General features: G+C 43.4%; 1 protein-coding gene across 1 annotated transcript in view; it reads left to right on the top strand.

The window, feature by feature from the left end:
* Nucleotides 1-25065, top strand: part of ABCD3 (ATP binding cassette subfamily D member 3) — a 57143-nt gene that overhangs the window by 24039 nt on the left and 8039 nt on the right. Inside the window, exons 5-20 of the mRNA XM_081322656.1 lie at nucleotides 1083-1152; nucleotides 2734-2831; nucleotides 5624-5747; nucleotides 6101-6157; nucleotides 7089-7231; nucleotides 8179-8248; nucleotides 9744-9813; nucleotides 11690-11787; nucleotides 11924-12015; nucleotides 12940-13028; nucleotides 13118-13190; nucleotides 14447-14510; nucleotides 19305-19382; nucleotides 19470-19535; nucleotides 19620-19709; nucleotides 23907-24026. Of these exons, the coding sequence (XP_081178782.1) occupies nucleotides 1083-1152; nucleotides 2734-2831; nucleotides 5624-5747; nucleotides 6101-6157; nucleotides 7089-7231; nucleotides 8179-8248; nucleotides 9744-9813; nucleotides 11690-11787; nucleotides 11924-12015; nucleotides 12940-13028; nucleotides 13118-13190; nucleotides 14447-14510; nucleotides 19305-19382; nucleotides 19470-19535; nucleotides 19620-19709; nucleotides 23907-24026 (1402 nt within the window). The remainder of the gene's footprint in view (nucleotides 1-1082; nucleotides 1153-2733; nucleotides 2832-5623; nucleotides 5748-6100; nucleotides 6158-7088; nucleotides 7232-8178; nucleotides 8249-9743; nucleotides 9814-11689; nucleotides 11788-11923; nucleotides 12016-12939; nucleotides 13029-13117; nucleotides 13191-14446; nucleotides 14511-19304; nucleotides 19383-19469; nucleotides 19536-19619; nucleotides 19710-23906; nucleotides 24027-25065) is intronic.

Here is a 25065-nt window from a genome sequence, read left to right as displayed (position 1 = left end):
AAATATTAGCATGCATCTACAATGTTTATGCTCATAACTGATGCATAAATGAAACAATTGCTTTTTTTCCCCAGTGGGTTGTGACTTAGAAGAGATTTAGCTCGAATAATATCAGCTAAATTGTCTACTTTATAGTCTTTCTAAAGCTTTATTAATTGCTTCAAAATTTGTATTCTTACAAATTGTACAGTATGGTGCTGGTGACTTTCACAGTTGTTTTCTGCTACTCCCAAGACAACCACTTAGTAAGCTAAAGTAAACAGCCTCAATTGCCACCACCACCACCTTGAATCTTGTTCTAGATTGGTCTTAATCCAATTCCCAGGCCATATATTAGGTGTGCAGTTCCCAGCTTTGGCCATGTGGCTGAGAATTCTGGAACTTGAGGATGAGCACACTAAAAATATCACTGATCTTTGGATGATCATAGTCTAATTCCTTCCTGCTATGATTCTAAACCATTAGTATTATTTTTTTCTATTGGATTCTTCGCCTTCCTGCATATAATTTTTTAATCCTTGTCCTACTCTTGTTTTTTTCTCACTCTATATATTTCTATATTGGCTTTTATTAAATTCAAATCCTTTACTGCCATTTATAGTGGCATGCCATGCTTTCTCCTGTAGAAGACCTAACATGTCCCATGTCCTGATGCCAGCAGAAATGGAGAAAATACATATCTTAGTGACATCAGGATAAAAGCGTAGGTTAACTAGGCATTATGGAGGCATGGAACTTAACAATAGGCTTGTTTGGTGATAGCTTTCTTTGTCAAGTGTGGTGTCTTCAAGGAGATGGGCAAAGGTATGTGGAAGTTTAAAACCCACCATCACCTGTATAATTGCTTCCATTAGTGCAAGGGCAGAAAGGGAGGTGATGGCTTTCACTGATTCAGCTGTCGCTTGGTTCACAGGTTTGGGGAACACATCTGAATGTTGATAGGGTGTAAACAGAGTCTTGCTGCTTCTTTTGTTGACCTTTTCTTGTGTTCGTTTTCCTACCGCTTTCCACTTGTCCTTGTGGAAACATCGTGGGATGGGTCTTGCTTCTGCCACTAATCTTGTGCATGTGGTGGTTTGCAGTGCTATCATTGGCCGCAGTAGAAAAGATTTCAAGAGGTACTTGTTCAACTTCATCGCTACCATGCCTGCTGTAAGTGGTGCTTTTTTGTTGTTGACCTCTTTGGGGTAAAATGAATAAGTATTCAGTCAGAACTTTTTATTTGGCCACTTTGTACTCCCATGAAATTTATTACCGGGAAGAGGTTTATGGGTTTGTGGCATTTCATTTTTTCCTACTTTAATTGTGTGCCCACTACATTGTAGTGACTTCCAGACGTCAGGACTACCATATTATCAAGTGAAGGTAGTATGGTGGAAACTGTCATCCAGACTTTTTGCAGTGCTCCAAATTGATTACCCTTGACCTTAATTTGAAAGATTTATTTAATGTCCCTCCAACTACAATGAAATGGGAGGAGTAAAATATTCTATATCCAGAGTATAACAGCATAGAGAAAGTTTGTATTTAATAGTGCAAAAAATATATATGTACTTAAAAAGTTGATAAACTGCTTCTTCCATTTTGGTTTTGAATTAAAGTGCATGTATGTATGTATATATATATCCTCAGACTGGATTTGGCATTTTTGTCTGCCTATCGAGTTCTTCTCAAGGACCTGAGATAGGCAGATAATAGAGAAAATAATAGCAGAACCAAAATCAGTGGTGGGATTCAAATATGTGAAGAACTGTGGATGCCGCTTCCGGAAATCCATTCTGGGCCTGGGCAACAAAAAATTAGCTACCTGTCCTGCCGAAGTGGTGTGAACTGGCTGAATCCCACCACTGACCAAAATGTAAGATAAAAATGGAACACTACAGTTAAATGGAATTGAAGCAGTTTTACCAGCCCCTATGCATTCTGGGAAATAATGTGAAGGGGGATAGTGCCTGTCTTAATTCCAAGGGAAAACCATTTCACAAGGCCAGAGAAGTAGGACCCCGTGACCTCCATTCCCCTTACTTATAAAAGTGGGGTATATGCAGAAGCTTCTTCCAGGGAGAACATACCAAATGGGTCAGTTCAGGTTGGGAAAAGCCTAACTGTTGATAGTTGAGACCTGTGTAGTAAAATATTAACACATTACAGCTTGTTTTGTATGTGTGTAGAAAAACCAGCAGAACAAGTACTAACATAGAAGGTGGCGGGGGGGGGGAAATGAAAATCTTTCAAAATCGAAGAATGAATTAGAAGATCTTGTTTCTCTTTGTAGGACAAAATCCTCTCCACAGCTGCTGCTTTCTATTTCTTTTGTGGTATCAAAATATGTGGTCCTTACACATAGAAGATTGTTCACCAACAAACACGCTGTAATTTATATAATCCCCAGTATATTGTAATATTGTGCTATGAAAAGCTGTCACCATCTGATAAAACAGTTCACAGAGTAGCAAGTACTATTACATTTCAAGCTTCCTCTTGGTGCTTTATATTTCTTCATGAGGTTTTTTTTAAAAAAAAACAATTACAGCACAATCTTGTACAAGTTTAGATTGCATTTAATTTATTTGGGCGTGTTTCCCAAATAAACATTGATCGGATTGCAGATGAATTCTCTGTGGGTTATAATTTTAAACTGGATTTTAGTTTGCCATCTATTGGGATCTAAAATGGTGGTGGGTTTGAAGCACATTAGATTTTGCATTCTCATTGCTATGTTCTTATTTATAGATTTCCCTAGTGAATAACTTCTTGAAATACGGACTAAATGAACTTAAGTTGTGTTTCCGTGTCCGACTTACCAAGTATCTGTATGACCAGTACCTACAGTAAGTGATTTTTTTTTCATTTTTAACATTAAAATTAAATCAACTCTAATCCTTTAAAGTTAATATAAATTGTAATGTATAATATGATGTATAAGGAGGCTCTGGTTCACCCCTTCTTTGCTTCATCCCACCTGCCTGGACAATTTTCGTCCAATTTCCCATTTTCTCTTCTTAGGGAAGGTGGTAAAAAAGATGGTTGTTTGGCAGCTTTAGAGAATCCTGGATGAAACAGATTGCCTGGACCACTTTCAGTCAGGATTCAGGCCCAGTTATGGGGCAGAAACAGCATTTGTGGATGATCTCTGGCAAGAGTGGGATTGTTGTTGTTGTTAGTTGCAAAGTTGTGTCTGACCTATCGCGACCCCATGGACAACATTCCTCCAGGCCTTCCTGTCCTCTACCATCTTCTGGAGTCCATTTAAGCTCACGCCTACTGCTTCAGTGACTCCATCCAGCCACCTCATTCTCTGTCATCCCATTCTTCTCTTGCCCTCAACCTTTCCCAGCATTAGGCTCTTCTCCAGTGAGTCCTTCCTTCTCATTAGGTAGCCAAAGTATTTGAGTTTTAGCTTCAGGATCTAGCCTTCTAAGGAGCCTTGGTGGAGCAGTGGGCTAATGCCTCCTTAAGTAACAACAGCTGCCTGCAATTAGTGCAGGTTCGCGTCCCACCAGGCTCAAGGTTGACTCAGCCTTCCATCCTTCCGAGGTAGGTAAAATGAGGACCCAGATTGTTGGGGGCAATTAAGCTGACTTTGTAATAATGCCGCTTGGGGGGCCCCAAAAGCCCTAATAAGCAGGCATATACATAGAATGAAGGCTACTGCTAAGCTTGTAAGCCGCCCTGAGTCTTCGGAGAAGGGCAGGATATAAATGGGATTAAAATGGGATTAAAGAGCAGTTAGGGTTGATCTCCTCTAGGACTGACCGGTTTGATCGCCTTGCAGTCCAAGGGACTCGCAGGAGTCTTCTCCAGCACCATAGTTCAAAGGCTTCAATTCTTTGGCACTCAGCCTTTCTTATGGTCCAACTTTCACAGCCATACATTGCAACTGGGAAGACCATAGCCTTGACTATACGCACTTTTGTTGACAGGGTGATGTCTCTGCTTTTTAGTGTACTGTCTAGATTTGCCATGGCTTTCCTCCCCAGGAGCAAGTGTCTTTTAATTTCTTGGCTGCGGTCCCCATCTGCGGTGATCTTGGAGCCCAGGAAAATAAAATCTGTCACTACCTCCATTTCTTTCCCATCTATTTGCCAGGAATTGAGAGGGCCGGATGCCATGACCTTGGTTTTCTTAATGTTAATTTTCAAGCCAACTTTTGCACTCTCCTTCTTCACCCGCAACAAGAGGCTCTTTAGTTCCTCTTCACTTTCTGCCATTAGAGTGTTATCATCTGCAAGAGTGGGATAGGGGTAGTGTAATTATCCTTGGTCTCTCAGCAGCTTTCAATACTATCAACCATGATATCTTTTTGGGTTGGCTATGGGATCTGGTGCTGGGGAGCAGAGTCTTGTGCTTTATCCAAGACCAGTCCCAGTCATTGTTGACAGGGAGTGAGAGATCCAGCCCTCAGCCTGTGGCAGGCTGCAGGGTTTGTTACTCTTACCTCTCCTTTTTAACATCTACATGAAGCCACCCAGTGAGATCATTCATCACTGTGGGTTCAGGTATCGTTGGTACCTTGAGGTATCTACATCTCCACTCCTGGTGAACAGAGTGATGCTGTTTCTGCCTTTGCATGGTGCCTGGGGGCTTTTGAGGGCTGGATGAAGGACAACAGACTTTGAATGAACCCTGACAAGATCAAATGACTTTGGGAGTGTGGCGCTTCAAGATCTGGGTCTTTGACATTTTTAGTTAATGGGGTGGCACTATCCCATACAGACCTGGTTCGCAACTTGGGGGTTCTTCTGGATTCACGACTCCTGCTCAAAGAGCAGGTGGTAGTCACGGCTAGGGCAGCCTTTGCACAACTTTGGGTTATGTGCCAATTGCAGCCTTTCCGGGTTCAGGAGTCCCTGCACTCAGTCATTCAAGTCCTGGTCATTTTATATTGGGTCTACTACAGTGTGCTGTACATGGGCCTATCCTTGAAGAACACCACAGCTGGTGCAGAGTGTGGCAGCACGGGCAGGCTTTAGGGTCCCTAGAGTGGCCCATATCACACTGCTGCTCCGTGAACTACCCTGCCTACCAATTTGCTTCTGGGTGCAATTCAAAGAGTTGGTTATCATCTTTAAAGCCCTGCATAGCATGAGTCCCAGTCACCTGAGGGACTGTCTCATTCCAATGGGACAAGCCTGCCCTGTCCACACTGGCACAGGGGCCATATTTCAGATCCAGAAAATCAAGGAATTTCAGCTGGTGGGTTCAGGAAAAGAGCCTTCTCTGCCATGGTTCCTGTCCTTTGGAAAATCTTGCCTTCTAGTGTGAGATTTGTTCCCACCCTCTTGATCTCCATAAGAGTCTGAAGACCTGGCTCTCCAGTTGGCTTGGGGCCCCAACGAGAGGTGGTTGATGGACCAGTAGCAGATTTCACCTCACCCCTGCAGATCCTGTCCTCTTCCTCCCCATCTTTTTTTACCGTAATTTTAATTATAATCTATGTTCTATTATACACGGACACGTGTATATGTATGTATATGTACAGTTTTACTTCTTTTAACCTTGTAAACGGCCTAGAATTGCCTTGCAGCGAGAGGTCCAGCAACAAATTTAATAAATAAATATAAATATAGTTAGTCATTCAGTAAAACTGCTGTATTATATTACTGATTTCCTGACATTTTAGGAGTTACACATTCTACAAAATGGGCAATTTGGACAACAGAATAGGCAATCCTGATCAGCTACTTACACAAGATGTTGAAAAATTTTGTAACAGTGTAGTGGACCTATATTCAAACCTCAGCAAGGTAAGTGTGAAGAAAAAAAGTGACTATGTTGTCATCTGCATGCTTATTTACATAGGAGCAATTTAAATATTTGTTCTCATCATGAAACTGAAAAACTGCTGAATTAAAGATTTGTTCTTGCATTTAAATAACTGTTGAACAGTAGAGAAAGCAAAAATTCCTGAGAAACTGATTTATATGGTAGGATTTTTTTTAAAATACAGATTTTTAGTTTTTAAAATTGAACCAGAATGTTCACAGAACCTTTGAGAGACATTTTAGCTGTGTTTATTTAAAAGTGTCCTTTTAAATAAAAATTCATATTGCATGCTTTCTCCCACAACGAATATTTACAATTAAATCTTATTTTGCAGCCATTTTTGGATATTGTTCTATACATCTTCAAACTAACAAGTGCAATAGGAGCACAGGTAAAATTGTATTTTTATTTATGCACTTTGAATATGAACTATATGTTCTCCAATATGAGAAATGAATTATTGAGAATTTTCTATAATGTAATATTGAGAAGTCTTTGGAACTTAAAATGACAAAAAATTAGAAATTTTCAACCATTTTATTACAATCTGTCAAATGTGTGCTATATACTCTATAAACAAATGATAAATATAGTGTGGGATATTCGTTTAACAGTGTTTGATGGTGTGGTATGTAGAAAGATAAGATCATTTTGGACTTTTAAGAATTTTACATAAAATTCTTCTAGAGAGCCAGTGTGGTTAGGACCAGACTAGAAACCTGGAGAATGTGAATTTTAGTTTCAACGTTAGGCATGAAAATCAGCTGGGTGATCTTGGCTAGTCAATCTCTCTGAGTTCTAGGAAGTAGATAATGGCAAACTATTTCTGAAAACTTGCCAAGAAAACTTCAGGGACTTATCCAGGCAGTCACTAGGAATCAACACTGATTCAAACACATACATGTATGACTGCACCCTTACACACATGTTTTGTAATAGAAGCTGTTGTATTCATAAGCCACTATAAAACGTTAAGAGTCATTGTATCATAATCTTTCAGAAAAAGTTTTTATCATAGGTCAGCCCTTGACTTCTACAATACCATACCCATATTTACTCAGAAGCCAATTTTATTATATTTGGAGCCTGCTGCCATTTATAAAAAAAATTAAATGTTATTTAATTTCAGAATTGGCAGGTCTTACTTTAAGGTTGATTACATTTTTCTGCAGTTGGAAGTAACTTCTAACCTGTAGTCGGATGATACTTGTAACCAGCCTCTGCAGAGATGGGTTGCTAGAAGCACCCTTTTTGAAAAAGAAAATATTGTTAATAGGTTTATTCTGGAAGTTGTGTCTTATTTTATTCTTTGATATTTCCAGGGCCCTGCTTCCATGATGGCCTACTTGATTTTTTCAGGCTTTTTCCTTACACGCTTAAGAAGACCTATTGGTAAGATGACTATTGCAGAACAAAAATATGAAGGCGAGTATCGATACGTCAATTCACGGCTCATTACAAACAGGTATGAAATGGTTTCAAGAAAAACTAGTGTTCATTAGGCCAAATATTATAGGCTAAATCAAGTCCTTTATGTTGCTATTTATTTAAAAAAACTTAAAATGTTTCATGTTAAACCTCTCTATATTGGTTGGTAAAGAATGGAAACATAATTTTCATCTGAAATACATATGTTTGTTTTAGTGTAATTTAATTTGTTGTAGGAAACACATCCTAAGACAGTTGGCTGCTTAACTAAAAAAAACTTCTTAAAATACCCATTTTATTTTTTTAAAAAATGAAGTTAATACAGTGGTGGGATTCAAATATGTGAACAACCGGTTCTCTGTGTGGATGCCACTTCCGGAAGTCCATTCTGGGCCTGGGCAACAAAAAATTAGCTACCGGTTCTGCCAAAATGGTGCCAGCTGGCTGAATCCCATCACTGAGTTAATAGTGATATGTTGTGAACTTAATGTGAAATTAATGTTAATGGAACTTAATGTGAACTTTACTGCCAAAGCAGTGAAAAGCAGGAATTGAACTGGTAATTCTATTAGGGAATCAAGAGTATGGCTGTAACTAAGGATTTAAGAATGCATGCGTTGTGGGTTATTTTGCTTGGTTATTTAAACAAGAAGTTTGCTAATTTTGATGTTGCAGCAAACTTTCACTAGTTGCAAAATCATGTTTTAGTCATTCCATGGTCTGGTCCAGACATGTGGGAAATCGAGAATTATGAAATGCTGAAACAGCTGATGTGATTTTGTGCTGCAGGGCAGAATTAACACATGTGTAGCAAGCAGGGAAAGAGATCAGGGAGCATTTAAAATTGTGACTTCCAGCCTGTTGTCTGAAATGGCAGGTGCCATTACACTTTTATCACCTGTAGACAACCCCACCTCATTCTCCTGCGTAACTTGATCTTGCTTGCAGATATGTGCTGATCAGCCTTTTTTTTTTCCCCTACAGCGAAGAAATTGCATTTTATAATGGGAACCAAAGGGAAAAACAGACGATTCACAAAGCTTTTCACAAACTGGTAAGTTAGCATCAAACTGTTCAGTAATGTAAATAAGCCATAACATTTGGCACAGTAATGCTAAAGATTGTGAAAAGCTTCTAGGCTAGAGGGATATCTGCATGAGACAACCACTTAATGAAAATAAAAGCAATAGATGAAAGAAACTATATTTTTTCTGAAAGCAATGCCTAAGGACTATGTGTACTGCCAAATGATATACTGTAGTTAAAAAGGAGGGGGCACATAGCATATTGACCTTTTCTATAAATTGGCCCTCTAAATGCTTTAGTGATAGTAAGCATTTTGTCCCCTTCAGTTTGATTGTATTCAGTCTCCAAAAATCTTGCCAAACTTGCTTACCATCTTCTTCCCCTCTCAGACTTTATCTTTCATTTTTCCTTAAAGTTTGACTTAAAACTGCCTTTAGACCCAGTGACTTTTGAGCCAATGAGCTTTGTTAATCCTGGATGTGGGTACTTTTTTTAAAAAAAATGTATTTGACTTTTAAAAGTACCATTTACAGATTTGTTTGAGTTTTACAAGTACCATTTTTCCCCCAATGGTTAGCTCACTTTTTTAGTTTCCCATATTGCATTATAAATATAAATTCACTTTTTTAGTTGTGAGGTTTGAAGCCCTAACTGAGATGCAAAAGCAAATCTTATTGTTAAAGCTTAATCAGTTTAATGTATGAAGTTTAAAAGGCAGAAAACTATTTCACATTGTAGACTTTTGCCTCTGAAAATTTTTAGCACAATTCAAGTTTAATTTCTAATGTGCCACAGGTTTCCTTGATGGATGTGATATTTCAAGGGCTTTACTTGTCTTTATCTGTTTGCATATTTTATTCTTGGGAGTCATCAACATAATGCATCCACGTATTGGATGAGTAATTATTTTTTGAAGACTTGCATGTATATTTCAGAATTGCTCTGCATTTTCTATGCCCCTTTTAACTGTTCCTTGTTCTCTTTGACTATATTGTGTTCAGCACACACACATACACACACTAACAGAAACACAGAGGGTTTTTTCCTGGTCCTAATTTCCTGGTACTGTTATTCTGTAAGAAAGATTTTTTTTCCTCATCCACAGCATTTTTCACCAACATTCCCTCAAGTATCTTTTCATCGATTTCTCATAATGCCACACATTTTTGTGGTACATTGTAGCATATCTTTTCACTCTTTCCCAAACAATTTTCTCATTCTTTTTCCTTTTATAACCCTTATAAGTTTTTTTTAAAAAAAATTATGGTTTATAAAAGATAGTACCTTTTTAAAAACAAAAAAACAAAAAATGAGATTGCTAAAACGTGGCCTGCTACGTACGCATTTTCAACTCTTGGACAAGAATTTCCCTCCTGTATATTGTAGAATTCAACTTTTTTCTTTTTTGTTTCCCAATAAAATAAATATGCCTTAATAAAGACTGAGACACAAAGTTATTTTTAATCCACAATTTTAAGTATCATATAAAATGTATTGACATAACTTTTTTTTTATTGCCCTAGGTAGAGCACCTGCACAATTTTATTTTGTTCCGGTTTACAATGGGCTTTGTAGATACCATTGTTGCTAAATGTAAGTGTTCAGTCCTTCCTTCCTTCCTTCCTTCCTTCCTTCCTTCCTTCCTTCCTTCCTTCCTTCCTTCCTTCCTTCCTTCCTTCTTTTTTCTTTTGTCTCTCTCTCTCTCTTTCCCTCTCTCTCTGTCTCTCTCTCCTGTTATAGAACTTAATAGCACTTTCCACAAAACAGTCATTTTAGCATGTAAAATTCCATAGTCCTGGTGTCCACTTCCTGACTTTTAAATAGTAGCCTCTCCCTTCTGATTCCTATACCTTTTAAGAGGTTTCCCCAGTCTTCAGGAGAAGAAAAAGGAACTATCTTATAGTGCAGAGTTTCATTCACATTTTGTTGATCCTAAACCAGGGGTGTCAAACTCAATTTCATTGAGGGCCACATCAGCATTGCAATTGCCCTCAGGGGGCCGGGTGGGTGTGGCCAGGGTGGGCGTGGCCTACTGGGTGGGCATGGCCAGCTTGACATCGTTCGCATCAAGGGTGCCTATGGGGGCCTGGGCAGGAGTGGGACAGATCTGAGGGCCTCTGGCAGAAGGAGATGGGACCGGGGCAAGTGCCAAGGCAGTGGGGGCCGTTCCCTCACTGTTTCCAGGATGGCTTTGCGGGCCACATGAAACCACTTTGCGGGCCGGATCCGGCCCCCGGGCCTTGTGTTTGACATGTTTGTCCTAAACCATTATTTAACTTGTGAATTAACGAGATCACCATTCCAGCCAGTATTCATTGTCCTGAACCTGTCCTGTTGTTTTTCCTTCCCTCTTCATCCTTGCAGGGCAAAAAGATTGGAGAGGAAGGGATTACAAAAGACTAAGAGGCACACAGTGAGTAGTACACATTGAAAGCAATACACTGGTGCCAGGAGCCATGGTGCGCTACGCAAACTGTCCAGTCTATTCACCATTGTGTGCTTGCTTACTCTCTTCTAATTCTTTCCTCACCAATCTCTCTGCCAAAGAGACGAACCAAGCTATTTCCATAGGCAGTTTTTCCTGTGCCTTTACCCATCCTTCTCCAAGAGAAAAATATTGCAATAGAGTAAGCAGGTACACAATGGGAAATACACTGAACTATTTGCATAGCATGCTCATGTCTGCTGGTACCTGAATATTGCTTTTAATATGTATAACACACACTGTGCCTGCTTACAGTAGTCCTCGCTTTACGACAAACTAAAAAAAATTACGACCCATCCTCCAAGTTACAACTGCCGCACATATACCCCCACAGTCACATGATCACACTTCAGGCACTTGGCAGCTATCTTGCATTTAAGGCCAGTTGCAGTCTCCTAGGATCAGGTGACCACAATTTGTGACATTTTTTGCCGTTTTCCAGCAGAAAATGTAAAAAACCACCCATTGGATATACTGGATTCGCTTAACCTCATGGTTCGCTTAATGACCATGTCATTTGCTTAATAACTGTGGTGGCTTACTTTACGATCATTGTAAAACGGTTCTAAGATTGAGTCAGATTACATGGGGACCTGCTTAAATGACCGCAATGATTTATGACCAAAATTCTAGGCCCAGTTGTGATCATTAAGCAAGGTCTCCTATACTGTCTTGCAATCCTTCCCTTTCCAATGAATATAAATACAAATATTAATTCCTTTTTATTATACCAATCCTGGAGTGAGCATCCCCAAGGCCTGGGGAACGGTTAGAAGGCAAAAATCTCAGTTGTGGACATACGATTTCCCACTTAGCTGGTTGCTGGTTCCTAATTGTGGTTACTAAACAAGGACTACCTGTATTAAATTGAAAAGAATAAAACAGTGTTTCATGAAATTGCTGTTTGAATGTTGATCAATCCATATTTAAAATAATGATATGGCATTAGAAATACTTTTTCTTCTTCCTCTTCAAATTTTATAGACCTTGCAACTGTAGTTGGCTATTTGGTGGTTAGCCGTCCATTTCTAAACTTGTCTCATCCTCGTCATCAGAATAGTACCCATGCTGAACTTTTAGAGGTGAGTAATATATTTGCTGCAGCAGCTATAATAAATGCCCCACATCATTTTGTTGTGAGTTACACTGTGACAATAAAGATATCCTATTCTATTGCTTGTTCATTTTTTGAGCAAACCTATATTTCATTGTTTTAAGGATTACTACCAAAGTGGAAGAATGTTACTGAGAATGTCTCAAGCCCTTGGCAGAATAGTTCTAGCTGGTCGTGAAATGACTCGATTGGCTGGGTAAGTGTCAGGTACAAGCAACTAGAGCCATCCCTCAATAGCTGAAGTAAACAATTTTATTGACTTCTGCCTGTGTTACAAGAATCTCCCTAGACTGCTTACCTTCCTCAGGAACAACCAGGTAAGGCTTTATGGTTCTTGAGGGAGATCCATAAAGAACTTAGAGTGCAAGAACTCTAAGCTAGACCTTTGCTTGACTCCTGCCTCCAGCCTGGCTGGCATTTGCCCAACGATAACATTAACCAATAAGGGACCCGGTGGCTCAGTGGGTTAGGACGCTGAGCTTGTCGATCAGAAGATCGGCAGTTTGGCGGGTCGAATCCAGAGTGCCACGTAACAGAGTGAGCGCCTGTTACTTGTCCCAGCTTCTGCCAACCTAGCAGTTCGAAAGCACGTAAAAATGCAAGTAGAAAAATAGGGACCACTACAGTGGGAAGGTAACAGCATTCCGTGCACCTTTGGCGTCTAGTCATGCCGGCCACATGACCACAGAGACGTCCTCAGACAAGTGCTGGCTCTTTGGCTTTGAAATGGAGATGAGCACCAGCCCCCTAGAGTTGGAAACAACTAGCACACATGTGCGGGGGAAACTTTACCTTACCTTACCTTAAGATTAACCAATTAGTGTAATTCTATTTTCATTCATAAAATAAAATTATTTTAATCTTCCTTGTTAGCCACAAATCTGTATTAATTATGAGATCGTTGTGATGGTTATGAAATATAAAACATGAAGTGTATTAACAAAGCTTGGAGCATCATTTACAGATAAAAGTACCTTTCTAAATAATTGCAATAGGCACTCGTCATATGTATTATTTTGCTTTCCATTTTAAACTGTTGGTGTAATGTATTTTTGATGAAAATTCAGTTTTGAAAAAAAATTCTTGAAGTTTGTCAGTTTAATAGATTTATAACCTTTAGCTTCACAGCTCGAATTACGGAATTAATGCAAGTTCTGAAGGACCTAAACAAAGGGAAATATCAACGAACCATGCTAGCCCAAGACAAAGGTAACTATGATGGCCTGATGTTGATTAAGGAATCAGTACAAAAACTCATAATAACCTTGCTATTGATTACTTCTTTTTTTTAATTTAAGAATTAGACTTAAAAGAAACTACCCCGTTGATTCCTGGAACAGGACAGATTGTCATAACAGATAACATTATCAAGTAGGTAAAATCCCTCATTTCTTATTAGGGTATCCATTAACCTTTTTCATTTCTATACACCCATCCATGCTATCTAAATTTTGTTTATAATTTTTTAGAATTTATTGTGTATCTCTGCACATGCCTTTTACCCACAAGAGTAAAATGTACAAAAAGCAACTGTGAGACCATGTCTACAATTGCTTCCTGGCGATGCCATTTTTCTTTCTTCCCCCACCCCCAATTGTGGTCTTCTGAATGCAGAAAACCTAATTGTGTAGGCCTGCATATGGATGTGCTTCCTGAGATCTTGGAGTTTGTGTCATCTGCAGAATTACATTTGAAATGTTTAATGAATGAACATCACAAGTTACAACTGGTTCAGTTGGCAGAGTTGTCTGGCAACCTGACTTGATTGATTTAAGACAGCAGTTTTATACTGATCAACATTTTATTCCAACTCTCAACAACTATTGCCATCTTTTGCATCTGCAGGATGCTTTGTGGGAGAGAGTCGCATTAAAGCGTTGCTGTTCATACATCTCCAAACTTTCAAAAGGAAATGTTCAACATCAACACATTTCCACCCTTAGGTTCCCTTCCATGTACAGGTAGTCCTTGAGTTATGATGGCAGTTGGAACTGGAATTTTCACCACTAAACAATTGCTTAGCATTAGCAATCCTGGCACTCCCAATTTGCATCCCAATGCAAATCACTCCTGACTTGGTCTTTCCCAGTCCCAATCCTTGGTTCCTCCAACGTAAGAGACTGCCTCCACTTGAACTCCCTCCAACTGCCTATTCCCCACCCCCCCATCCCTGCCCTTTTGGCCCCCCTGCACTTTTTAGGGGGGCAAGCAGTCCAGGAACCACGCAGCTTAGAGACTGCTTGCCACATTGCAGCTCAGGAATGTCTTGGCTTGCCACAGCTCTGGGGCTGCAAGGAGTCCTAATCCCAGCACAAAGCTGCAGCTGCCCCGGAAGTTAAAACCAGCACAAAGGTGAAGCCCCAGCCATCTCAAGAAATTAAGGCTGCCCCAACACAAACTGCCCTTGTTGCAGCGCTGAGGCCCCGGCCATCCTGCATTCTGCTGCACTTGTGCTTAATTTTGTGGTATGGCTTCGTTGCAGGCAGCTTGAAAATGTTACTCTCTTGTTTAACAGTAATTTACTACTAAATTTAGGCGACAGTTTACTAATTACATTATTAATTGCCCCTTTGTGTAATGGTAATATCTTTAGTAATTAATGGCGGTTGTGTCTATTTTCCTTGAAGATTTGATCACGTTCCATTGGCAACACCAAATGGCGATATGTTGATTAAAGATCTCAACTTTGAGGTACCCTGCAACATTCACAATTTTATCTTGAAATAATTCTCCGGATGAGAGTAAAAATCTGCTTTGTTCCTCTTTCCCATCCCAAAAGAGTGACTTTGGGAGATTATTTCAGAACAGAGTGATCTACGATAGTGAGGGAGATTGGCTGGAAAGTGAGAAACTGCCCAAAATTAGTGGAGGTGTTTTGGTCAGTGAAATCTACCCAAATTTGAGTAATGTCGTCTTCTCAGTAAAGAGCCCTTCCACAGACAGCCAAGAATGTTTTCTAAATTTGGGGGAAAGTGCCAAGTGGCAGGAAAAGGAAAGATTTCTATATGAGAGACTAACCCAGGTAGACTGTAAGTAGTTTCCCCCATCTTCTGTATGCATCGTGCTAAATATTTGCAGAAACCTCTTCCTCTTCCTGGTGATAAATCATGCTGCGCACATGGAAATCAGAAGAAATTTGATGAACAGATTGCTGTTCTCCATGGACCTAGTCACTGATCATACACTAGTATAGGAATTTTAAACAATACATTAATCAGGCTGTTGTTTCCATTAAGTAGTAATAATATACACCAGAATATCCATTCCATAACTTCTTTTTTTTTAATAGCTCCAAGATTGTCTTACTAGGGTTTTAGTGCAGCCTGTTCTGTCCTATCCAGTTTCTTGTAGCTTCCAGAGAAAGGAAAAGGACCTCCACAGTTGATGGAGTCCAGTTCAAACTTGGGTGGCAGTATGAAATCTGTATCATCAGCACCCCAAGTCATTTTAGGACATTTCCCAGTGTCTTCATATAAATATTAAAAGAGTAGGAGAGAGAGGACCAATCTCTGTGGCATTCCACAAGTAAGTAGCCAGAGGAATGGCCTTTAAGGTAGACCAGATCAGAAATCACTCTGCAGGAAGACCAGAACTATACTTGATTGAGACAGGCTGCAGTGACAGAATCTTGCATTTTATTTTCATAAAATAGTCTAGTTCAGATTATTTTAAAAACTTGTAAATTCAGCTGAACGTTTTAGTACTAAAAAAAAAAAGGTCTGCCCCGTTGCGAACTGAAATTTGCACGTAGGTTTTTAACGTCCTTTTACCAAATTTTATAAACACCTCAAGGTTTGAATACTTTTGGAGTGCTGATGTTTAAAAGAATATCTAGAAAAATATTTGCCAAATCAAATACCGTATATACTTGAGTATAAGCCGAATTTTTCAGCCCACTTTTTGGGCTGAAAAATTCCACTTCGGCTTATACTCCAGTCAACAAAAAAACTTACCGAGGACTTGTGCGCGGCCGAGGCTTTGGTGCTTCCGGGATCGCGCGCACCTCTCCCAAGCCACCGCCGTCCGAGACCTGCCGAAGTTTGGGGAGGTGCGCGTGCACCTCCCCAAACCTCCCCAAACGGCAGGTCTCCGTTCCTCCGCGCCCTGCCTGCCTGCTTCTTTCCGCAGCGGAAAGAAGCAGGCAGGCAGGGCGCGGAGGAACGGAGACCTGCCGACGTTTGGGGAGGTTTGGGCGCCTCCCCAAACCTCGGCAGGTCTCCGTTCCTCCTGCCGACGTTTGGGGAGGTTTGGGCGCCTCCCCAAACCTCCCCAGGTCTCCGTTCCTCCGCGCAGACCTGCCGACGTTTGGGGAGGTTTGGGCGCCTCCCCAAACCTCCCCAAACGTCGGCAGGTCTCCGTTCCTCCTGCCGACGTTTGGGGAGGTTTGGGCACCTCCCCAAACCTCCCCAGGTCTCCGTTCCTCCGCGCAGACCTGCCGACGTTTGGGGAGGTTTGGGCGCCTCCCCAAACCTCCCCAGGTCTCCGTTCCTCCTGCCGACGTTTGGGGAGGTTTGGGCACCTCCCCAAACCTCCCCAGGTCTCCGTTCCTCCGCGCAGACCTGCCGACGTTTGGGGAGGTTTGGGCGCCTCCCCAAACCTCCCCAAACGTCGGCAGGTCTCCGTTCCTCCTGCCGACGTTTGGGGAGGTTTGGGCGCCTCCCCAAACCTCCCCAGGTCTCCGTTCCTCCGCGCAGACCTGCCGACGTTTGGGGAGGTTTGGGCGCCTCCCCAAACCTCCCCAGGTCTCCGTTCCTCCTGCCGACGTTTGGGGAGGTTTGGGCACCTCCCCAAACGTCGGCAGGTCTCCGTTCCTCCGCGCAGACCTGCCGACGTTTGGGGAGGTTTGGGCGCCTCCCCAAACCTCCCCAAACGTCGGCAGGTCTCCGTTCCTCCTGCCGACGTTTGGGGAGGTTTGGGCGCCTCCCCAAACCTCCCCAGGTCTCCGTTCCTCCGCGCAGACCTGCCGACGTTTGGGGAGGTTTGGGCGCCTCCCCAAACCTCCCCAGGTCTCCGTTCCTCCGCGCAGACCTGCCGACGTTTGGGGAGGTTTGGGCGCCTCCCCAAACCTCCCCAGGTCTCCGTTCCTCCTGCCGACGTTTGGGGAGGTTTGGGCACCTCCCCAAACCTCCCCAGGTCTCCGTTCCTCCGCGCAGACCTGCCGACGTTTGGGGAGGTTTGGGCGCCTCCCCAAACCTCCCCAAACGTCGGCAGGTCTCCGTTCCTCCTGCCGACGTTTGGGGAGGTTTGGGCGCCTCCCCAGGTCTCCGTTCCTCCGCGCAGACCTGCCGACGTTTGGGGAGGTTTGGGCGCCTCCCCAAACCTCCCCAGGTCTCCGTTCCTCCGCACAGACCTGCCGACGTTTGGGGAGGTTTGGGCGCCTCCCCAAACCTCCCCAGATCTCCGTTCCTCCGCACAGACCTGCCGACGTTTGGGGAGGTTTGGGCGCCTCCCCAAACCTCCCCAACGTCGGCAGGTCTCCGTTCCTCCTGCCGACGTTTGGGGAGGTTTGGGCGCCTCCCCAAACCTCCCCAGGTCTCCGTTCCTCCGCGCAGACCTGCCGACGTTTGGGAAGGTTTGGGCGCCTCCCCAAACGTCGGCAGGTCTGCGCGGAGGAACGGAGACCTGGGGAGGTTTGGGGAGGCGCCCAAACCTCCCCAAACGTCGGCAGGTCTGTGCGGAGGAACGGAGACCTGGGGAGGTTTGGGGAGGCGCCCAAACCTCCCCAAACGTCGGCAGGTCTGCGCGGAGGAACGGAGACCTGGGGAGGTTTGGGGAGGCGCCCAAACCTCCCCAAACGTCGGCAGGTCTGCGTGGAGGAACGGAGACCTGGGGAGGTTTGGGGAGGCGCCCAAACCTCCCCAAACGTCGGCAGGAGGAACGGAGACCTGCCGACGTTTGGGGAGGTTTGGGGAGGCGCCCAAACCTCCCCAAACGTCGGCAGGTCTGCGCGGAGGAACGGAGACCTGGGGAGGTTTGGGGAGGTGCCCAAACCTCCCCAAACGTCGGCAGGAGGAACGGAGACCTGGGGAGGTTTGGGGAGGCGCCCAAACCTCCCCAAACGTCGGCAGGTCTGTGCGGAGGAACGGAGATCTGGGGAGGTTTGGGGAGGCGCCCAAACCTCCCCAAACGTCGGCAGGAGGAACGGAGACCTGCCGACGTTTGGGGAGGTTTGGGGAGGCGCCCAAACCTCCCCAAACGTCGGCAGGTCTGTGCAGAGGAACGGAGACCTGGGGAGGTTTGGGGAGGTGCCCAAACCTCCCCAAACGTCGGCAGGAGGAACGGAGACCTGGGGAGGTTTGGGGAGGCGCCCAAACCTCCCCAAACGTCGGCAGGTCTGTGCGGAGGAACGGAGATCTGGGGAGGTTTGGGGAGGCGCCCAAACCTCCCCAAACGTCGGCAGGAGGAACGGAGACCTGCCGACGTTTGGGGAGGTTTGGGGAGGCGCCCAAACCTCCCCAAACGTCGGCAGGTCTGTGCAGAGGAACGGAGACCTGGGGAGGTTTGGGGAGGTGCCCAAACCTCCCCAAACGTCGGCAGGAGGAACGGAGACCTGCCGAGGTTTGGGGAGGCGCCCAAACCTCCCCAAACGTCGGCAGGTCTGCGCGGAGGAACGGAGACCTGGGGAGGCGCCCAAACCTCCCCAAACGTCGGCAGGAGGAACGGAGACCTGGGGAGGTTTGGGGAGGCGCCCAAACCTCCCCAAACGTCGGCAGGTCTGCGCGGAGGAACGGAGACCTGGGGAGGTTTGGGGAGGTGCCCAAACCTCCCCAAACGTCGGCAGGAGGAACGGAGACCTGCCGACGTTTGGGGAGGTTTGGGGAGGCGCCCAAACCTCCCCAAACGTCGGCAGGTCTGCGCGGAGGAACGGAGACCTGCCGACGTTTGGGGAGGTTTGGGGAGGTGCGCGCGCACCTCCCCAAACCTCCCCAAACTTCGGCAGGTCTCCGGACGGCGGCGGCTTGGGAGAGGTGCGCGTGATCCTGGAAGCACCGAAGCCTCGGCCGCGCGCAAGTCCTCGGTAAGCTCCGGGCGGTCACTTGCTTCGCGTCTCCTGAGGGAAGGGGGGGCGACTGGAGCGGGCGTGTTTCCTCGCCTGCTGGGCGCCGCGATTTGCCCGGGGAACGCGCGGGCCCCGAATGGCAGCGTGGAGCGAGGAAGCGGACAGCCAGGGCTTCCCCGAGAGCCGCGGCCACACAGGGTATTCCTGTGTATTCAGGCTTGCAAAATGGCGGATCGAGCCTCTGCTGGCGGCGGAGGCTTGCAGAACGGCGGATCGGCTTATGCTCGAGTCAACAACTTTTCCCAGTTTTTGGGGGTGAAATTGGGGGTCTCGGCTTATACTCGAGTCGGCTTATACTCAAGTATATACGGTATATATTCCCAAGTTAATGAAGCGAACCTCATGAATTATGAAGGCAATTCATATGCTTTAGCTTTTAGAGTTTGAGAAACTTTAAATTTGTTCTGTCTTGATTTGTATTGTAGGTGCAATCTGGTGCAAATGTTCTTATTTGTGGCCCAAATGGATGTGGAAAGAGTTCTCTCTTCCGTGTCCTTGGTGAAGTAAGTAAAGGCTGAAGTAAACTTGATTGTAAGGGGAAAAAATGACGTTACATTTCTATTCTAATAAATTGTGTTTGCTTATTGCAGTTGTGGCCTTTGTTTGGTGGCTGTCTAACTAAACCTGAGAGAGGGAAGTTGTTTTATGTTCCTCAGGTAAATCAAGCCTCTGAGACTGTTGACATTTCTTCTCTCTGACAAATGTCCCAATTTTCTAATTCCTTATCATTTTAATTTCAGAGACCATATATGACACTTGGGACATTGAGAGACCAAGTAATTTATCCAGACACCATAGAAGATCAAAAAAAGAAAGGCATCTCCGACCAGGTGAAATGCATTATTATCCCTACATTTTACTTATTTGAATCTCCCCTTTATTATTTCTACAAAAAAACTCAAGGCAGCTAACATATCCAACACACTTTCCTCCTCCTACTTTCCCCTCAACAACAACCCTGTGAGGTGGGTTGGGCTGAGGGAGAGTGACTGACCCAAAGTCACCCAGCTGGCTTTCATGGCTAAGGTGGGTCCTAGCACTCACCGATTCCTGCTTTGTAGCCTGGCTCTTATCTATTTTTAAAGATTATATTTACTGTAGATATATAGTAAAAAGAAATAAAAATTAAAAAAAAAACAGAAATCACTGTAAATTTTAAAAGCATGTAATAATTTGAAATGCCAGTGATTTAAACAAGTTTTGACTCAGTATTCATATATGTACCGTATTTTCCGGCGTATAAGACGACTGGGCATATAAGACGACCCCCTACATTTCCTGTTAAATTATAGGGTTTGGGCTATACTCGCCGTATAAGACTACCCCTCTTCCAACACACACCAAATAAAAATTAAAAAACATCAGATTTGATTTTAATATGGTAATTTTAATTCAAATGCTTATGACATGCAGGTACTTAGTAGGAAAACTGTCACTTATAAACATAAGGCTGTTTGTCATCAAACATGTAAACATAAAACAGTGCAAGTGGATTAAACTTAATAATAATAATAATAATAATAATAATAATAATAATAATAATAATAATAATAATAATAATAAGAAGAAGAAGAAGAAGAAGAAGAAGAAGAAGAAGAAGAAGAAGAAGAAGAAGAAGAAGAAGAAGTAGTAGTTGGAAGGGACCTTGGAGGTCATCTAGTCCAACCCCCTGCTAAGGCAGGAAACCCTATACCATTTCAGACAAATGGCTGTCCAGTCTCTTCTTAAAAACTTCCAGTGTTGGAGCATTCACCACTTCTGGAGGCAGGTTGTTCCACTGGTTAATTGTTCTAACTGTCAGGAAGTTTCTCCTTAGTTCTAGGTTGCTTTTCTCCTTGACTAGTTTCCATCCATTGCTTCTTGTCCTGCTTTCAGGTGCTTTGGAGAATAGCTTGGCTCCCTCTTCTTTGTGGCAGCCCCTGAGATATTGGATCACTGCTATCGTGTCACCCCTCACCCTTCTCTTCATTAAACTACACGTACCCAATTCCAGCAACCCTTTTCCTATTTTCCTAATTCACTTTTTCACTTTTCCTAATTCACTCTAAAGCTTTCCCTGCGCAGAGCCTTAAGTAACCCCAGCTGCCTGCAATTAGTGCAGGTTCTCATCCCACCAGGCTCAAGGTTGAGTCAGCCTTCCATCCTTCCGAGGTAGGTAAAATGAGGACTCAGATTGTTGGGAGCAATAAGCTGACTTTGTAATAATGCTGCTTGTGGGGGGGTGGGTGAAAGCTCTAATAGGCAGGCATATACATAGAATGAAGGCTATTGCTAAGCACATTGATTTGTGCTTTAAATTGTAAGCCGCCCTGAGTCTTCGGAGAAGGGTGGGATATAAATGGGATTAAAAAAAAGACCAAATGGGAGATCCACTCCAGGTTTTCCAGCCAGCCCGCCCAGTTCCTGAGTCAAATGTGTCCTTAGAGCTAAGCTGCTGCTCTGCTACGCATTCCCCACCTGCCTTTCAAGTTGCTCTTGCATTCCCCACCTGCCTACAGCTGCTCTTCAACTTTAGAAGGAAAGAAGCCCAGACCCCAGCCTGTAAAAAATCACAGACTGCAGCTTCTACTCCAATTGGTCCCGCTTTCCCTGCGCAGACTAAATGGAAGATCCACTCCAGGTTTTCCAGCCAGCCCTGTCCCTAAAATTTCAGCACCCGGCATATAAGACGACCCCTGACTTTTGAGAAGATTTTCATGGGTTAAAAAGTAGTCTTATACGCCGGAATCTACGGTATATTCCCTTTAAACAAGTATTGTCTCAGAATTTATATATACGAGGGTGAAGGTTCGTTCTTCGAGCTTGTGGGTTGCTTTCTGAATGTTTTGTTACCAGGCTAGGTAACATCTTCAGCAGAGTTTATTAGGGTTGTGAGGGGGTCCTCTAAACTCTGCTGAGGATGTTACCTAGCCTGGTAATGAAACATTCAGAAACCAATCCACAAGCTCGGAGAACAAACAACCGTCACCCTCATCCTACACCCGAGCTACAGCTATTCGCCACTATGTGTATGTATGTAGGTTACATCATTTTCAAGTGAATCTTATTTAGTTGAAACCAGTGGTGGGATTCAGCCGGTTCGCACTACTTTGGCAGAACCGGTAGCTAATTTTTTGTTGCCCAGGCCCAGAATGGACTTCCGGAAGCGGCATCCACACAGAGAACTGGTTGTGCACATATTTGAATCCCACCACTGGTTGAAACCACAACCAACTTGTTCAAGCTGTGATGATGTAATTTCAGAATGGTAACTCTAGTTATGCGAAACTGTGAGTTTTGATCTGGACAATATCCCAGATGACACAAACCACTTCCGATCTAGGAAGATTAAGAAATAGATAAGCCATACTTGGTACATTCCAAGAAATGTGTATATATGCAAAATCTCTATGGATGGATATTCTTGTATTTATTACAACCTTAATGGGAGCAGAGAGCAGAAGGGAAATTTAGAAATGTTTCTACACATTTTAATTTTATTTCTCTGAGAAAAATAAAATACTTTAAAAAATAAATATGTATCTATTATAGATAACCATGCCAAAAGAATAAAGTTTCTGGATAGAGTATTCTTTCCTTGGGTTTCAGATTTGCTATTATAGTGGTATCTATGTTTCAGGTATTCCGAAGGTTGATTCTTGTTTTTTTTAGTTGTTTTTTTTAAAATAACATTAATTACAAAATTGCTCATGCAAGCCTTAATCTGCTCAATTAGAATTTTGATTTAGTATAGAAGTAGAATCATAAAAGCTAATTTTCTGAATTTATTGTAGACACTGCCACTTGGCAGGTAGGAAAATGTGCTAGCATGTGACCATCCTGAAGTTATAGGACAGAAAAATCAGGTGCATAGCTCCCGGTCTGCTCATACCGTTATAGGGTATGAATATAATAAAGAAGAGATGCATCAATTCATCAGTACAGTACAATTCATCAGAAATTATCCTTCTGCTTTAACTGCTGCTAAGCTTTCAAGATTGGTCGAATTTTATAACTGTACACATGGATTACCAGGTCCCAGAACTCTGGTACCTATATGGAAAAAGATAATATTGATTGCATCTGAATTCTGCATTGATGCTTCGCTGAGTTAGATGCCAGGTTCTGTAGCGATGCCATTGTGATTTCTGGCTTGAATCACAGAGAAAAGGGAGAAAAGACTATAGTTCTGGTGAAAGAGAGCACATGCTTACTTTAGGTTGTCTATTTTAATGGAAGGGAAGGTCAGCTGGTGCAGAATGCGGCCACGCGGGTGCTTATGGGAATTTCTCGATACTCCCATGTTACACCACTCCTGCGCGAGCTGCATTGGCTTCCAGTTGCCCTCCGGGTGCGATTCAAGGTCCTGGTAATTACCTTTAAAGCCCTACATGGCTTAGGCCTGGGGTACTTGCGAGACCACCTGCTGCCATTGTCAACCTCCCAACGCCCGGTTCGCTCCCACAGAGTTGGCCTCCTCAGGGTTCCGTTGGCTAAGCAATACCGGCTGGTGACCCCCAGGGGGAGAGCCTTCTCTGTGGGCATGCTGACCCTCTGGAATGAGTTGCCTCTGGAGCTGCGGATGGCCCCTGACCTGAAGACATGGATGTTCCAACAATCGGGCCTGGACTGACTATAGTTTTAAATTTGGTTTTATTGGGTTAATTGTTATGTATTTATTACATTTATGGTTTAATTCTTTTTTAAAATTTTGTATTTTATGTTTTTTAACTTTTTATTGTTGTGAGCCACCCTGAGTCTTTAGGAAGAAGGGCGGCATATAAAGTTAATACATTCAATTCAATTCAATTCAATTCAGTCAACTATATGTTAGGCTGCATAACATTGATCGTGTACTTTAGTACCACTTAAAGTACATAATCTAGCTCAGTTAATACTGTTGCTTGGTACAATTATCTGACAATATGTTTTGAACTAAACCAATCTAAATTGTCAGGGAGGGGGAGTATCAGATAAATTAACAGGCAGATACTAGCAAATGTATCTGCAAGCTGTTAAGCAATATCCATTTACTGTTTTGGTTGCAGGTGTTAAAGGAATATTTAGATAACGTCCAGCTGGGTCAGATCTTGGATCGTGAAGGAGGCTGGGATAGTATTCAAGACTGGATGGATGTTCTCAGTGGAGGAGAGAAACAGAGAATGGCGGTAGGTTGTCCTCATGGTGTCCCTTAACACTTTGTGCGTTTTCCAGCACTTGTTTTGATTGACATTTTGAAATAAATTCAGCAAAAGGGTAGTCTAATACTACTACTATTATTAATTACTTTTATAGACCACCAAATCCCTAGGTCCCAACAAACATCTACTACTAGTGCAACCAGGATTGCCCCAATTCCTAAGTGTAAAGGTAAAGGTAAAGGTTCCCCCGCACATGCGTGCTAGTCATTTCCAACTCTAGGGGCTGGTGCTCATCTCCGTTTCAAAGCCGAAGAGCCAGCGCTTGTCTGAGGACGTCTCCGTGGTCATGTGGCCGGCATGACTAGACGCCAAAGGCGCACGGAACGCTGTTACCTTCCCACCGTAGTGGTCCCTATTTTTCTACTTGCATTTTTACATGCTTTCGAAGGTTGGCAGAAGCTGGGATGAGTAACAGGTGCTCACTCTGTTACGTGACATTCGGGATTCGACCCGCCAAACTGCCGATCTTCTGATTGACAAGCTCAGTGTCCTAACCCACTGACCCACCGCGTCCCTTCCTAAGTGTAGAGTCCTTCAATAATTCATTTCTTTTAGGATGCTCCATCATTGATGCCATATCACTGTTTCAATCACCTTCCCCCAAAAGGGGAGGTTGAAGACTGGGTAATAGTCATCCAATACCTCTGGATCCAGAAAGAACTATTGGAGGAAGTGTGTCACAGCCTCCCTCAAGGTTGTCATTAGCATCCCATCCTTCAGTGAGGCATTAATAATCGCCTAGGTACAGATCCAGAAATTTCCTGTTCCTTAGCTGCCCCAAGGAGCTAGGAAGGGCAAAGATTAAAACTATAGATGTTTGAGGAGATCTTAGCATCCTATCCACTTTATTGGAGGTCGCAAGCCGGAAAGAATTAAAATAAAATGATGCCTCGGTCATTGTCCTGGACCCTACTATAGGGAGTCCTCGATTTACGACCACAATTGAGCCCAAAATGTTTGTTGCTAAGCGAGACATTTGTTAATTGAATTTTGCCCCATTTTACAA

The sequence above is a fragment of the Vipera berus genome (assembly GCF_964194415.1).
Source record: "Vipera berus genome assembly, chromosome: 3".
In the NCBI taxonomy this organism is placed as follows: Eukaryota; Metazoa; Chordata; class Lepidosauria; order Squamata; family Viperidae; genus Vipera; species Vipera berus.
The sequence above is the reverse complement of the archived record's forward strand: the minus strand, read 5'-3'. Positions and strand labels throughout refer to the sequence as shown.